The 17,803-nt window shown below is 35.3% G+C and overlaps 1 protein-coding gene across 1 annotated transcript in view; it reads right to left on the bottom strand.

Annotated features, from left to right (window-relative positions):
• Nucleotides 1-17,803, bottom strand: part of LOC307181426 (UDP-N-acetylglucosamine--peptide N-acetylglucosaminyltransferase 110 kDa subunit-like) — a 34,107-nt gene that overhangs the window by 14,078 nt on the left and 2,226 nt on the right. The window contains exon 3 of the mRNA XM_079946628.1: nucleotides 9,846-10,018. Within this exon, the coding sequence (XP_079802754.1) occupies nucleotides 9,846-9,953 (108 nt within the window). The 5' untranslated portion in view covers nucleotides 9,954-10,018. The remainder of the gene's footprint in view (nucleotides 1-9,845; nucleotides 10,019-17,803) is intronic.

The raw sequence follows: 17,803 nt of genomic DNA, 5'->3' as shown, positions 1-17,803 counted from the left end.
ATTTCAGGACTAAGAGAAACTCAAGGAACGCCACAACAAGAAACAGTATAATCAGACTCTCAGGTGCCAAAAGACAGAGAAAGAATCTTTACTCCCAAAGGAGAAAGAAAAAACAAATTTGTTACAAAGCAGGGATCCTCAAAAAGATTCATAGCTAATTTCCTATCTGAAACCATGGAGGCAAGAGGCCAGACATATTTAAAGTGCTGAAAGAAAAAAACTGCCCACCAAGAATTCTATATTTGGCCAAACTGGTTTCAAAACTTAGGGAGAAATTAACACATTCCCAGATGAACAAAGGCTGAGGGCGTTTGTTTTACAACTTCCTAACACTGCCCTATGACAAATGCTAAATTGAACCTTCAGGTTGAAATGAAAGGACACTAGCCAGCAACTCGAAGCTGTATAAAGAAATAGAAATCTCCAGTAAAGATAAATATATGGGCAGATACTAAAGCCAGTATTGTGCTACTGGCTTGTAACTCTACTTTTTATTTCTTACATGATTGAAAAAACAAATGCATAAAATAATCATAAATCCATGTTATTGGGCTCACAAAGTATAGAGGTGTAATTTGTGACAACAATAATTTAAGGAGGAGGAATGGAACTGTAGAGGAACAGAGTTTCTGTGTGCTATTGAAGTTGGTTTCAATTCAAATGATATTGGTTGAACTTTAGAAGGGTGAATGTAATCTTCTTGATAACCACAAAGAAAATATCAATAGACTATATGCAAAAAGAAATGAAAAAGGAATCAAGAGTTCACTACAACAAAATCGGCTAAGCACAGAAGAAGTCAGTAATGGAGTAAATGAAGGGCAAAAAATGCATAAGACATACAGAAAACAACCAGGAAACAGACAGAATTAAGTTCTTCCTCATCAGTAATTTTTGAAAAAGTAAGTGGATTAAGCTCTCCAATAAAAAGATAAATATTGGCAGAATGGACTTTAAAAACATCCATAATCCAAGTATATGCTGCCCGCAAAAAACTCACTTGATTTCAAGAGACACAAGTTAGTTGAAAGTTAAAGCACAGAATAAAATATCCCATGCAAATAGTAACAAAAAGAAATAAAGAGAGAGAAAGAAAAAGGAAGGAAGGAAGGAAGGAAGGAAGGAAGGAAGGAAGGAAGGAAGGAAGGAAGGAAGGAAGGAAGATAGATCTGGGATGGCTACGTTAATATCACACAAAATAAACTTTAAATCAAAAACTATCACAAGAGGAAAAGGAGGCCACTATATGTTGATAACAAGTTCAATCTATCAAGAAGATATAACAACTATAAACATATATGTACCAAACATCCCCCAAATATGTGAAGCAGACATTGACAGAATTGAAGGAAGAAATAGATAGTTCTAAAATCATAGTTGGAGATCAATACCTTGCTTTCAATAATGGATAACACATCTAGACAGAAGATCAGTAGAGAGGTAGGGGGACTGAATAACACATTTAACCGACTAAACCTAACAGCCATATATAGATCACTCCACTCAACAACAGCAGAATACACATTTTTCTCAAGTACACATGGAACATTCTCCAGGAAAGACCATATGTTACGCCACAATACAAGTACCAATACATTTTTAAGAAACTGAAATCATACAAAGTATCTTCTTTAGCCACAGTGAAAGGAAGGTAGAAATCAATAACAGAACCATTGGTAGCCATTTCCCATCATGCCTGCCACACATGATATAAAGCAATGAAGGGAAAAACATACTTGACCATTTAGAAAAGTGGGAAAGAGGACATATCATTGACACAGAGTGTGTGCTGTTTCCCGTTGTCAGAGATAGAAATAAATTAGCATCATTTATTCATTAGTGTGTTAATTTCTTGGTCAATCATTGCGCAGCCAGTGTTTCTGCCTGATGGGAAGATTTCCTATACTCAGTGTTGAGTGGAGACAACCTTGAAAGGGACATTTAAAAGGATTATACTGTGATGGGCTTAGCAGTACCCTTCCTCCTATGCCAGTAGGCGGCTGGGGTATTTCCATGCAGTGTGTACAACCGTAGGCCCCAGGTCACCAGAATTTAGTTGGATTCGTTTTGTTAATACATTCCCTCAGTACTTTGTCTTTCATTTGACTGTTGCATTTACTTCATTCTTTATTATCACTGCGAAACAACTTTGTTTCCTGTTCAGATGCCAAAAAGTGGATATCAATACCTCCTGAGTTTTACACATCACAGATCTGTTTTACATATCAGAGACAGAGACAGCAACTATTTCCAATGACTTTGAGACATGCTTTGAACATGCGATTAACATGTTGAGTGTTGAAATGTGTGTCGAGCTCATTATACTTGCTCTAAAAGGTTTCAAACTGCAAAGATTTAAAAATCTTTATCTTTGAATAGTTTTCCTGTGCTGTCCCTTTGTGTCAGACTGTTAATGTGCAGTCTGGCACCTTCAAATAATGTGGCTTTGTAACCAATTATTTACATGTTGTTTTATCCACAGAGAATCTTTTTTTTTTAATAAATTTATTTATTTTTGGCTGTGTTGGGTCTTTGTTGCTGCACATGGGCTTTCTCTAGTTGGGGCGAGTGGGGGCTACTCTACATTGTGGTGTGCGGGCTCCTCATTGCTGTGGCTTCTCTCGTTGCAGAGCATGGACTCTAGGAGCTGGGGTTTCAGTAGTTGTAGCACGCGGGCTTCAGTAGTTGTGGCTCATTGGCCCTAGAGCACAGGCTCAATAGTTGTGGCGCATGGTCTTAGTTGCTCCGCGGCATGTGGGATCTTCCCAGACCAGGGCCCGAACCCATGTCCCCTGCACTGGCAGGAGGATTCCCAACCACTGTGCCACCAGGGAAGTCCCCACACAGAGAAGCTTAGGGTCAAAACATACAACTCGATTAACCACACGTCCTCCTGTTCACATTTCCCTCATCTTTTCTTCATCTTCTATGTTTCCTTGGCACTGTTTATATTAAGTGCTTTTGCCATTATATTTGATTGTCTGTATTCCGGTGAGTTACCACAATGCTTTATGAGACACGGTAGGATATAAATGCATTTAAGATATATATATATATATATATTTTATATATACATATATATATAATATATATATATAATTTGCTTTAGTGCAGTGTTTTTTGTTTTCTGTACTGAATTCATTAGCATGGGTCGGTATAAAATTTAGCATAGGTCAATATGTAATTTGTAAACTAATAAGGTCTTAAAAGTGAGGAATTAAGTCTTTTAAATTTAATTATTTATTGTAAAGAGCAGAATAGCATACATAAACAGGTGCCTAAGGAAAACTTGTATTCTAATATGCAACTCTCATGAACACCTTTTTTTTTTTCTTCTAACGGTATGATAGTAGGCCATTTGATTATTTTTATGGCTTTAACTTTACAACAATGAAATATTCGTAAATTTTAAAAAGTATTTTTCTTTATTTGATGCGGGTGGGATACTGGAGAAATGAAAGGTCAAACACCTATTGAGGAATCCATACTTGTCTATATATTGTGTACTTTTATTTCAATAACTGATTTAAAATTCCTAAAAGGATGCTATAATAAGTTATTATGCCATTTTACAGACTGAATTAAGTGAATTTCAGGGAGGTATGAAACTTGCCTAAGGCTATCCAGCTACCAAGCGGTAGGAGTGAGAATTAAATCCAGGTATACCTATTGCCAAAGTTTCTGCTCATCTCTTTACATCATCCACTTTTAATAGCCAATGCTTTCCTGCTTACAAATATGACTGAGGTTTCCAGACAGTCAACAGTCCTTTTTAATCAGATAGAAAAATTACTGTTGATTCTCTAAAGACATATTCCTTTTCCATTAAGTGACTTTAGTTGTTCAAATAATACTTCCAGACAGTAGTAATCATACAGTTGGAGACTAAGAACAGAACTCAGGGATGTGTCTAGCAGTCAGTAAAGACCAACTGGGCTCACTGATGATATTTACGGTCATTTCCTCTAGACTAACATAATCTTATTATAAGACCCTAATAATTCACAGTACTGCCCTTGCCTGACTGTTTGTTCTTCTCCCTCTATCACTCTCTCTTTCCCCATATTATTACTATTTTTGGCAATTTTTGGTGAATTAAATTCAGGGATTAGTATTCAGGAGTACTTGTCACAAAAGCAGAGAATCTTAGCTCACACCAAAGGAAGAAAATAGAGAAAAAGTATAAATTATATGAATACACACACATACACACATGTACCAACTATATGCTGCACTTCTCCAAAATCTATTCAGTATCTGCACATTTACCGTATATTAGCAGTAAGACCAGAAATGAGCATAACGTTCTATTTACAAGGCACAGAAAACAGACCCAAATATGGAAATTACTAGCAATGAGAATGGGGAAGAAAGACTACAACAAGGAGTGTAGATGATATTTTTGTTTCCTAGCTATGATGCCAAATATTGAACTTTCAACATGAGACAAGGAGGCCATAAAAAGTTGTATTAGTTTCCTAGAGCTGCCATGACAAAGTACCAGAGACTGAGGAGGTTAAACAACAGAAATTTACTCACTCACAGGTCTAGAGGCTAGAAATCTGACATAAGGTGTCAGCAGGATTGATTTCTTCTCAAGTATCTCTTCTTGGTTTGTAGATGCCATGTTTTCCTTCTGTCTTCACATGGTCTTCTCTCTGTGCATGTCTGTGTCCTAATATTTTCTTTTTATAAGGACACCAGTCATATTGGATTACAGCCCACCCATTTGACCTCATTTGACCTCAATTACCTACTTAAGGGCCTTATCTCCAAATACAGTCATATTACGAGGTATTGGGGGTTAAGACTTCCACATATTAACTTGAGCAGGACACAATTCAGCTGATAATAGAAGATAAGAGTAATTTAAGCAAGTAAGTAACTACTGTTTACAGTGAGTTGCTTAAGGATATGAATTTACTCAAGAAAAACAGGAAGAAATTACATAACACTGTACGTTATACAAAGATATTAAATTAATCATCATAACATCCTGTGAGATGGGCATTAAATTAGACTAAGCAAGATGAAGCAACTTATCCAGAATTGTATAGTTGGTACTTTCCAGAATTTAAACCAGGTATTTTCCCAGTTCCATTCTATGTTATATATTCATTTCATTAGTTGAAATGAATTTTGAGTCTTTATTTTGCTTAGTTTCTGAAGTTACATGGGGATAGAATGGAGTTGGATATTTTCAGTGACATTCACACATGGGGAAGGAAATTGAGTCCAGAAGCTTCAGCAATGTTTCCATGGAGAACACTAACAACAGAACCAGAAACACCGTTATCCTTTTGGTTCAGTGATCTTTCCTGAAGCACTACAAGAATCAATCTTAAGAAGCCCAGTGTTTTCCAAACTTTCACCAATGGGCTCTGTAGGGTCCTCTAACAGTATCTAAGAGACTAACTAGTTTCACATCCCAAGCCACTTAAGACAAGGAGTTCTGATTGTTCTCTGTGAGGAAATCAAGTGACAATCATAGCTGGTGATTTAGGATAGTTTCTTCAGGGCCCAGACAAAACCTAATACACAGTAATAATCATTGTTAACTGCATCTTTGACAAGGATTAATCAGGTATCAAAGAGGTCTATAAATTGGGAGAAATTATGATCAAAGAGAAACATAGACCATAGATATTTAATTAATGCTCAATTATTTATGAGTTTAACTTCGGTTAACCTAATTTTCCTTCTTCTAGACAATTTCCAATTCGTCTCCACAAAGAGACCAGAATAAGCACCTTCCAATACAAGATTTATTGTGTTGCTTTAATTTAAAGCATACAGTGACTTCTACATTCACACCACCAAGTTTTGCCAGGAGAGAAAAGGAGATGTTATATAGTTTGTCTTGAATTAGATATGCCACCATACTTGACTTAGCTCATCCTACTGGAAGCACTTTGAGGGCAGATTCTACAGTCTTGTCTTACATCCTCTATGGAATCAAGCCAAGGGAATCACACACAGTTACAGCTGGAAAAACATTTGTTCTGGGTTAATACTTTTAGCCTTTACCACCAAGACTTTATCACCAAGACCTACATTTACAGTCTCTAAACAGGAGACCTTCTTGCCTTCCCTTTTCATATTGACTAGGAAGGTAAAGGGAAGAACAGAGAAGTACCCAAAGTCAGCTAGTAGCCAGCACAGATAAATCATCTGTGGAGATATTGTTTCTTTCAAAAGATATAAACATAAGAGGAAGTCCTAGTGTTTGAAGCAACTGTGCATAATAAAATTCCATGAAAACCTAGAAATCCAGATGCAGATCAGTAACATATTGGTTAAATAAGCTGTTATGCTCATGCAATGGACAAGTGTACATACATTAAGAAGAACGAGATACTCTTTTCTATGAGATTCTCTTTTCACTGAACTCATCAGTGCTGCAAACACAATGTTACATAATACTTTTTCTTTAACATTATATCAGGCATCCTCATCTTGTCCTGCATTTATTGCCAGTGTTACTAAAGTCTATCACTTACCTCTTTCTCTTTTAGACATATAATTTCTTCTTATTTTGGAAGCATTCATCAATCCCTATTTTACTCTTTCTTTTAAATTACAAATGAATATTGAATTTTATAAAATATCTTTTGGGGGATATTTCAAGTGATTGTATACTTTTGCTCTCCTTTGACCTTGTTATATGGTAAATTATATTTTCTTATTTTATATTATGCTATTTATTATATATTGTATTCTGTTTACTAATGACATTTATTATATTATAATTACATTATTTTTAAGGTAGCATTTTGTTTTAGATAGACAAAACAACCAGTGGAATAGGAAGCATCTTAAAATTAGATGCAAGATATAAGGGAATTGAGATTAAAATAAAATTCACGTTTTGGATCAGTAGCAAAAATTATTCAACAAAAGTGGGAAAATATAGCTATCATAGAATTACTAAATTCTAGATACAGCAACTACTTAAAAGTTAAAAAATAATGAAAGTGTAAAAGTATCAGAAACCTGGGAGACTTGAAATAAATTATTCATGAGGAATATCTTTCTAAGATACAAAGAAAAAAGGATACATTTTATTATATAAGAATTAAAATTTTCCTCATGGCAAAATGCACTACAAAGGTCAGAAAACAAGCAAAAGAAATTGGGAAATATATTTAGAAATGGATATGCCTTCTTTACAACTTTTGAGAGAAGCACATGTTTCTTTTTCCTTTAACCTGTTATGTGGGTATTAATCTATAATGTAAGTGCATGGTTCCTTTCCTTTAACTTATAATGTGAGACTTAATCTATATGGTAAGTGCATGGTTCCTTTCCTTTCATCTGTAATGTGAGTGTCAACATGGGGCACTGCTTCCCAGCACAGACTTTGGATGTTCCTGTACTGGTCCCGTCACTGACCATCCACAAAAACTTACAAATGTTGCTTTACTTTCCTGGGGGTTAGAGTCTTAGCTAAGAAATGGAAGCAAAATAGAACTTTCCCCCAGGGATGATAGAAGGTTTAAAGGAGTAAATATGTAAGTGACTTGGCACAGTGCCTAGTACAAGAGAGATCAATATAAGTACTTAGCAATTTTTTAAAGAGACAGAGGAAAGAAATAAAATGTGGTGATTTCAATCTATTGATATATATTCTGGACATTAAACTACCTTTTCATTCATTGGATGACCTAACTTGCTCATGCTTTTTCTTACTCTAGTGAACGTGGGTAGCTAATATCATAGTTTAAAATTTTTCCTTTTATATTTACAAGTAAATTTGACCTGTAAATTTCTTTTTCCTTACAGTCCTAATCTATTTTCAGTATTAGGATTATATAGACTTCATAAGATGAATAAAGGAGCATTCTTCCTTTGCTACTCTCTAGAAGTTTTTCTTTGTTAATATTGATGTTATCTGTTTAACAGAAGTTGGATAGAATTCACCTCCCAAATGATCTGGCCGGGTCTGGTATTTTCTTGGTGAAAGATTGTAAACTATTGACAATTCCATTAGTGGTGCAAGAACTCCAGCTACAAATTTCCTCTTGTGTCAGTTTTGGTAAACTTTAGGAGCTAGGAAATTGTCCACTTTACAGAAATGTTCAAATTTACTGGCATTTCATATATTCTCTGTTTGTACTCTCTGCTATAACACTGTCCTGATTCTTTCTGTATATTGTTTACTTACGTTTTTGTTTTGCTTAATCAAAGTTTGTTTTTTTAAATCTTTTCAAAGAATATTCTTTTGACTTACTAAATCACCTCAATTTTATACTTTTTTCTGTTTTATTAAGTTCTGCTCATATGTTTATTGTCTCTTTTTCTATGTTCTCAGGGTTTATTGTTTTACTCTTCTGATGTCAATTAAAACACTTGGTTATTAATTTTAATAACTCTTTTTACTTATAAATAGTTGAACTTTTTGAAGGTTCCAGTTTAGTTGTACGTATCTAAGGGTCAGCTCCTCCTCATAGTTGCTGGCCTAAGGTTTAGTTCACCCTATAGCAATGTATATATTGACATTTTTTCCCCTCAACTTTCTGTGTTTTGCTACTTCTCACTTCTCTTTGCAGAGAAGCCCTTTGAAATACGCTTAACTTATTTTACAGCCAATAAATCTTTAAAATACTGTGTATTTTTTAAGATAAATCAACTTATATAATTAGGCAGGAAATCTGATCTGCCATATTTTTAAAAACAGCATAATTTCATTCTTCTCCACGATTAATCTGCTGTATTACACGACCTTCGAGTTTTTAGCTTTATCAATGACATGTACTTTAAAAATGTTTGAAAGATCCTACCTAGTCTTTTAAAACATCCTTGCTCCTTGTTTCAGTTCTAGTTTTATGTATATTTTCTGCCTGGCACCTGATAATTCCAACATCTGATGGATGGCCTTGGGAATTTAATTCTGGTATTGATTGTTTTTGCTGATTCTCTCCACTTGTAGCTGATTTCTTCATTATTGTGTAAATTTAGATCATGAGCTCACGTTTAGCTAAACTTTATCTGTGGGAACGCTACAGGCCTGTGTTGAAGGTCTACCTCTCCAGAAAGGGTTTAGTTTTGTGTTTGGAATACCACCGATTTGGGAGCATTTTAAGTTCATTTCTTAGCTTCTGTTTGCAAGACCGCAAATAAATTTGCAACCCAAGCACTGTGAACACAGATCTGCGGTTCAGAATTCTCAAGATTTCCTACCTGTTTCCTACCCAGAGCAGAGGCCAAGAGAATTTGCTCTTAGTCTCCCTTTGCCAGCAGATATTTTTTTTCTCCTGGCACACCCTTTCATTAAAGGTGAAGCCAGGGATAGGTAGGTTTAGTTCTAACTTCCCATCTAGTAGGGATGGAGTCTTACCTCCTGCCTCCCATGTGGTCATGGCCATTGAAAAACAAGTCTCTATACCAGGTGTGTCATTCAACTACGGCCTGTATTCCAAATCCAGACAGCTGCCTATTTTTTATGGCCTATGAGCTATGAATAATTTTCACATTTTAACTGGTAGCATTTTAAATGGTTACCTAAGTACCTAAATAATATCCTCAATTTTGCCTCTTTGGTCTACAAAGCCTAAAATATTTGCCATTTGTCTCCATAAAAACAGGAGTTCCAGCTTCTGTTCTAAGCTATCAAGATCTTCAATCCACTCTTAATAGAGCTATCACTCTCACACATGGACCACGCTTCCTTCATGGGTCCTGGACATTTCGACTGCACACTTCCAAAATCAACCACGCACTTAAAAATAAGTTGTGTACATTTAACCTAGCATACCTAACCCATTTCTGTTAGGAGAGTTTTTCAAGTAATCTTGCCCACCGTATTCTTCAGAACTTCATTAATAATGGCAAAAAACTGGGCTTACCTGGTGGCACGGTGGTTGAGAGTCCGCCTGCCGATGCAGGGGACACGGGTTCGTGCCCCGGTCCGGGAAGGTCCCATATGCCACGGAGCGGCTCGGCCTGTGAGCCATGGCCGCTGAGCCTGTGCGTCCGGAGCCTGTGCTCCGCAACGGGAGAGGCCGCAACAGTGAGAGGCCTACGTACCAAAAAAAAAACAAACAAAAAACAAAAAAAGGCCAAAAATTAAAACAACATTCAACAAAAATGCGAAATGTTCATAACAATTATAGAAGCACATACAGTAGAGAACTATAAACTGTTATTGAAACAGTGAGACATAACTTTTTATTCTTAAAGAACTATATTTAGGTCCCTTTTGTTTAAATAAGTATATTTCTGTGTATGTATGTATACAGTCATGTATTTATATACACATACATTATTTGTACATTTATATAAACATATGAAATACATACGTATACACATACCTTTGATTTATATTTGTATACATAGACAGGAATATAATTATATATTATATATTTATATACATTGAACTGAAAACTGGTAGTATACATATATATCGTGTATAAATGTGTGTCTACGTGCATGTGTAGAAAAGCGGGTTGAGAGATATGGAAGCATGAGTTAGACAGGGTTCAAGATTTTAAAAGTACTTATGTGTAGGTAGTGAGGTTAAGGCCCATTTGATTGAAAATATTGCATATTTTTACATCAATTGTTATGATGACCAGATTCCTATGTCAATAAAATTATAAATAGCTATACATACTCGTATGTGTAATGTATAACTAAAAGATATATAGTTTTATATATGTATTATATTTATATTATATAATACAATTATACTAATACATTATATATTGTTATATAGAATATATTAACTATAGTGTATTACATCAGATAATAATAATTATATATTTATATATTATGATATAATTGTTTTATAATCAATATTACAGGATATATCATATTAATATTATGAACATATTAACCATAGAAATACATTTCATTACTCATATATTTTGTATATAATATATGCTAGGCAAAAATATATATTAATATAATACATAATTGTTATACACTAATATAAATATTAGTATATTACACTTATACATCAATATAATATTTAATATTGGTATACTTATATTATTTTTAATATATACATAGCTAATGCTCTTTAAAGCCATCTGCTACAAGTAGAGTAAGACCAGGAGTATGGCCAAAGCAAATTGTAAACATATTAGATTACTTATATTCATTTATATGTCATTTTCCTGGAATCTGCCTCTGGCTACTAGAGAGGACACACAGCAAAATCAACAAAAAGTGCCCAAGACATAGGATCCTTTCTTCATTGGAACCTCAAAGGAAACACAGTGCTATTCAGTCCCCCTTCAAAGAGCCAAGAGCAAACCTTGAAGCACCCAGTAAAAGCCAATTCAAACAAAAAAGCTTTTCCACTTAAACTGGAAAAAGTTAAGTTCCCAAGAGACCCCCTACATCAACCACTGAAGCTCATTTGGCAGTAAAAACAATAATGTTCACCGAACAACAAGAAACGCAAAACAATAGGTGTTTTACCAAAAACACAAAAAAACAGCTAATTAGTGTCTTTCCTGTTTGAAGGAAGGGGGTGGGAAGTGGGCAGACGACCTGATAGGAAAGATAAAAAGAAAAGGAAAAGGAAAATAACAGTTTCCAGTGACACTCAAGCTGTCTTCTGCATCCATTTCGTCAAGACCACCAAGTCAATGTGGAGGCTTTTTCCTCCTTCCCTTTTCTTTTCATGAGACCGATCACAACCAGCACTGCAGATTCCATCCAATTAAGGAATGCTGTTGCCTACAGGTGTGAATGAGCTGTGAGTAAAGTACTGAAGTAGAGGACACCTAAAGTGAAACGATTTCATGAATGTCCACGTGGCTGAGCAGCAAGTTAACCTTTCATAGATGTGCTAAAGAAGAAGAGTTGGGTTTTATTTTATTTACTTTTCCCTGGACTGTGTTGAATGACTATCATCGACAAGTTCAGGCTACTTTTTGCTGAGGATTAATGCACTGGGAGAGCTGAGAGAACACTCAACAGTAGAGCTGTCTTTTTCTTGACCAGTTCACCTTAGTTTCCCAAACTCTAAGTCTTTCCCTAATTCTTTCTCCTTTTTATTGTAGTAAAATGAACATAACACAAAATCCACCATTTTGATCATTTTACAATTCACTGTACCATTCAGTGGAATTTACTACTGTCACAATGTTGTGCAACTATCACCACTGTCCAACTACAAAACATTTTCATCACCCCAAGAGGAAACACACACCCATTTTGAGGAGTCATTCCCTATTTCCCTCTCTTCCAAACCCCTGGAAACCACTAATGTATAATATTTTCCGTGTGTATGGATTTGCCACTGCTGGACATTTCATATAAATGGAAGCATACAATATAGAGCCTTTCGCGCCTGACTTCTTTCACTTAGTTGCATCCATGATGTAGCATGTATCAGTAATCCATTCACTTCTATGGCTGAATTCCCTGATCCTGTTTTCTTCATACTGTTTGAATACAAAATTTAAAATAAGTTGAGAGTGAAGCTCTGTTTTAAGGGCACATCTACGAGGCCAATTCTTTTTAAAAAGGTGAAAAGGGAGATATTGTTGTGAAATGATAATCGTTGAGAAGCCTCAGCCAATTTGATAATGAAAAGTTTGGGAAATGTTGCAAAAAATTGTCTGCTTTATATTAAAAGCCTTTTAAGCAAGGATTCAGGAGACCGTCTTTTTCTTGCAGGTAACTTAAATGAGTCAGAAGGAAATAACTGCGCTTTAAAACAGATTTTGAAAGGATTCTATTTATTCTTAATAGACGAATGGGAGTAAAAGTAGTTCACATCCAATATGGACTCCCTGTCCAAACACTGTTTATCATTTTAGCCACCACTATCGAATTATATTTCTTGAGAGTAAGGCAGCTCAATTCCTGCATATTACTTTTTTTTCCTGCATATTACTTTTTAAAATTCATCTATCAAATTCATCAATCCATTAATACAGTATAAACAAGAGATGTTCATGTTTCAGTGCAGTTCAAATATCAGGTATAAAGAACCACCAGCAAGAAAAAGAATCCTACATCTCTTGCCAGAATGTGGTCAGCTCTGGGGTGCTTTGCTAGCTGAAACACACTTTCATTGTTAAGAGGATAGAGGCTGTTTAAGAGGGATGAGAGCCAAACAATGTTAACTACGTGTATGTGTTAAGAACAGTGCTAGGTTATCTCATATTCTATATCAGCCAAGGCTCACCATTTTACATATGTGAAAAGCGAAGTTAGAAGTGTTTTAGTAGGGCTTCCCTGGTGGCGCAGTGGTTAAGAATCTGCCTGCCAGTGCAGGGGACGCGGGTTTGAGCCCTGGTCCGGGAAGCTCCCACATGCCATGGAGCAACTAAGAGCATGTGCCACAACTACTGAGCCTGCACTCTAGAGCCCGTGAACCACAACTACTGAAGCCCACACACCTAGACCCCGTGCTCAGCAACAAAGAGAAGCCACCACAATGAGAAGCCCGCGCACCGTAACAAAGAGTAGCCCCCGCTCACCACAACTAGAGAAAGCCCGCGCATAGCAAGGAAGAGCCAACGCAGCCAAAAATAAATCTATTTAAAAACAAAAAGTGTTTTAGTAACTTACTAAAAGGCACGCAATCAGTAAATCTGAGCAAGAATTCAATCCCAAATCTGTCACACTGAAGTTTAAGCTAATACATGAGATTAATAAAAACAGCACTAAATTAAAAGTTCAGAGATATTTTTAATTTCATACTCTTTCACTAACGCTCTTTGGAGATAAATCATTTCTTTTATATGGGCCTTAGTTTTCACAACTATCATAGTTGGAAGCTTGACTAGATGATCTGTATGTAGTCTTCCAATTCTAAAATGTTCCACTCATTTGGATTCCTACAATAATTGCCCTTGCAATACATGCATGCTGCCACCAAGTAGCCGTACAGACTATTAGTTCCTTTTATATCCCTAGTGGGGAGTGCATTTTGACATCAGACTTACCGGTCAACAGTACAACCTGTTACTATAACTATAAAATAACAAAATAATCTGGTATTATTTCCTGTAAAGCAGAAGCTTTACATTGTCTGTGAATCATATCAAAATCACCTGTAGGTTTGTTTGGTTGTGTTTTAACATCTTTATTGGAGTATAATTGCTTTACAATGGTGTGTTAGTTTCTGCTTTATAACACCTGTAGGTTTTTAAACATAGAGGAAATCCATAACCCATTGAATGAGAATCTTCAGAGACAGCACATGGGCATCTGGAGTTTGGGGCTCCCATCATCCGTATATTTTACTTTATTTTATTTTTTGCCTATGTACAATATTTGTCACATCCTCTTGAACCTTTAAATGTTTCTTTTTGTTTTAAAATTTTAGAATATTCCATAATCTTCACCTACTTTTCATAAGGTGTTATCTGTTATGTTTATTCGATCTTGTGCTTCTCCTGGTTAAGTCTTCTTTTTTTCCTTTTTTTTTTGGGGGGGGGGGAGGTCCCTGCCTCATGGCTTGCAGGATCTTAGTTCCCTGACCGGGAATTGGACCCCAGGGCCCCAGCAGTGAAAGTGCCAAGTTCTAACCACTGGACCACCAGGGAAGTCCCAAGACTTCTGTTTTAAATGACTTTTTTTCCCACTCTAATTCATTCCTGGGATCAGTTTCATGTTTGAACATTAAACCAACCTTGCATTACTAGAATAAAGCTACTTTGATTGTGATATATGATTGTTTTACATACCATGGATACAGTTTGTGCTTCTGTTTACACATTTTGCATGCATGTTCAAAAGAGAAACTGGCCTGTGATTCTATTCTTGTAATATTCTTTTTAGTTTTGATCTGAAGCTTATGTTGGCCTTATAAATATTTTGAGCAATATATACTTTTCTGTCTCCTGGAAGATTTTTATGTAAGATTACCAATATTTCTTCCCTAAATATTTGGAAGAATTTACTTGGAAAGCCATTTATCCCTGGCAATCATTTTCTGTAAAGGTACTTAATTATACAAACAACTTTTGCAGTAGATACAGGTTTTTGAGATATTTTTTCTTTCTTGGGTTAGTCTTGTTAGCTTGCATTTTTAAAGAATTTGTCATTTTCGATGAATTTTCAAATTTATAAATATAAAATTATCATAATTTTAACAGCTTTATTGGGATGGAATTTACATACCATAATTTCAACACTTTAATGTATACAATTCAGTGGTTCTCAGTGTAACCACTAAAAGACTTGTGTAAGCATCACAACAATCCAATTTTAGATTCCTGTCCCCCCACAAAAAACCCATTACACATTAACAAGCTTTTTTTCAATCTCCTCAAACCACTCAGCCCTAGGCAACCACTCATCTACTTCCTGTCTCTACAGATTTGCTATTCTGGGCATTCATATAAATGGGACCGTACAATATGTGATCTTTTGTGAGTGGCTGCTTTTACTTTACATAATGCTTTCATGGTTCATCCATGTTGTAACATGGATCAATAGATCATTCTTTTCTATACCTGAATGCTATTCTACTGTATGGATATTCCACATTTTGGTTATTCATTTATCCGGTTGTCATTTGAATTATTTCCACCTTTTGTTTTTAGAGATATATTTCTATGAACATTCACGTACAAGCTTTTGTGCAGACGTAAGTTTTTATTTTTTTTAGGTATATATTTAGTAGTGGAACTGCTGGGTCATAGGGTAACTCTATGTTTAACACTTGCAGGAACTCTCAAGCTGTTTTGTAAAATGGCCGCACCATTTTACATTCCCACCAGCAACGTATGTGGGTTTCAATCTCTTCTTTTACAGCCTAGCATGTCATCTATGCTGGAAAACGTTTCACATGTAGTTGAGCAGGATGAGTATTTTACTGTTTGGTTGAGTGTTCTGTAAACACTTATTAGGTCTTGTTAATTCATAGTCTTGTCCAAGTCTTCTATATCGTTGTTGATCTTCTGCCTAACTGTTCTATCCCTTATTGACTGTGGAGTACTGAAGCCTCTACCTAATGTTGTGTAATTATCTATTTCTTCCTTCAGTTCTTCATGGATTTTGGTATTTTCTTCTTCATGTATTTTGGTTTCACCTTATTCAGGGCAAATATGTTAAAAATTTTTGTATCTTCCCTCTCTTTATCATAAAATGTCTCTTTTCATATCTAGTAAATTTTTTGTTTGTTTTAAAGTCTATTTTTTCTGGTATTAGTATAGCCACTTCAGCAATGCTTACGGTCGCTATTTGCATGATGTATAGCTTTTCATCCTTTTACTTTGTACACATTAGACTTTTGAATCCAAGCAGTGTCTCCTATAGAAAACATTTTTTAATACCCAGTTCGACAATATCTGCCTTTTGATTGTATTGTTTAATTCATTTACATTTAGTTTTTATTATTGATATGGTAGGATTTATTTATGTCTATCATTTTACCTTTGGTTTTCTACATGTCTCATGTTTTTGTTTTTTTGTTATTGTTGTTGTTCCTCCATTTTCCTTTTATAGTAAGTAGATATTTTCTACTGTAACATGTAATTCCTTTAATGATTTTTAACCACATTGTTTGACTAATGGCTGCACTAGTGCTTATGTAATACATCTCAGAATCTCTTCAGATTTTTACTAGGTTCATTCCAGACAGAAACAGAAACTGTACTTTTATAGAGCTGTATGCCTTCCCCTCTTTTTTGTTTTTATTACTTTTATATATGTTACATACTTAACAACATATTATTTTAATAATTACTTCTCACAAGCTTATTTTTTCAAAGAGCTTAGAGAAGAAAGTTGAGCAAATAAATATTTTTGAGTTTGTCGGGTTAATCTATTTACCATTTCTGGTTCTCTTCCTTTCTTCCTGCGGAATCAGCTTATGATCTACTGTCATTTTTATTCTAACACAGCTTTGTTCTCACTGCCTTCGTTGTGCCATATCATCAAATATATGATATTTCTTTATGTTATATAGAGAACAGTCCAAATATAGTCATTGTTTAGGCACTTACTTTTTAAATTTGTTAAGAGAAGAAAGGAGAAGAAATTTGAAATTACAGTATCTTTTATAATTCCCTACACAACTGCTCTAGTCAGCATTCTTTGTTTTGTTTTTATGGCTTGAGTTACTGTCTGCTATCATTTGAAGAACTTCTACTAGTATTGCTTGTGAAGCCCGTCTGCTAACAATGAACTCACTCAGTTTCTGTTTCTGTTTCTGAGTTATGGTGAAGTATTGATGATAAGTTGTGGAGTGGTAGGAAAAACTAAAATGCGATGTGCTGTATGATGTATGTTTCACTGAAGTGTCTTGGTCAAATTCTAATGATTTATGATAGAAATCACATAAAGCAAGCATCACAATTCTCCAGGAATGTTCTGTAGAATGCTAATGTTAATGATGAATATGTGATCCCAAATCTTTCACTTGTATTGACCTTATCTCATTAATTCTTCTCCCAACAATGCCATAACTAGAGTTGAGTTCTAAAGTATACCTTCCTCTTTTCCAATAGAAATGGTCCCACAATTTCAGAAAGTTCTCAAAGGTGAAAAAGTACACACGGCGTTTATCACGTTTGCAAATGTCAATGAAAATGCTAAGGTAACACTGTCCAAAAGGCAATATTCTTCTGTGAGGGCACCCAACTTTAAACAAATACACATATTCTAAATACAGCTTAGATCTGTGACATGTTTTGGCCAATGAAGTGTGAGCAGACATGATGGCCTTCAATGAGCAGCAGAGGCCTTAAATGGGCTTGTGCAGTTGGGCTCACCTCTTATGTTTCAGTGAACTTTGTGAGAAGACAGGGCCTGGGAGCTGCGGCCTCACAGTTGGGCTCCAGAGGAAGATGTGTGTTACAGACCTCAAACTGACCCAAAACACGGAGCAAAC

This window comes from Stenella coeruleoalba, assembly GCF_951394435.1.
Source record: "Stenella coeruleoalba genome assembly, contig: scaffold_500, whole genome shotgun sequence".
Classification (NCBI taxonomy): Eukaryota; Metazoa; Chordata; class Mammalia; order Artiodactyla; family Delphinidae; genus Stenella; species Stenella coeruleoalba.
The sequence above is the reverse complement of the archived record's forward strand: the minus strand, read 5'-3'. Positions and strand labels throughout refer to the sequence as shown.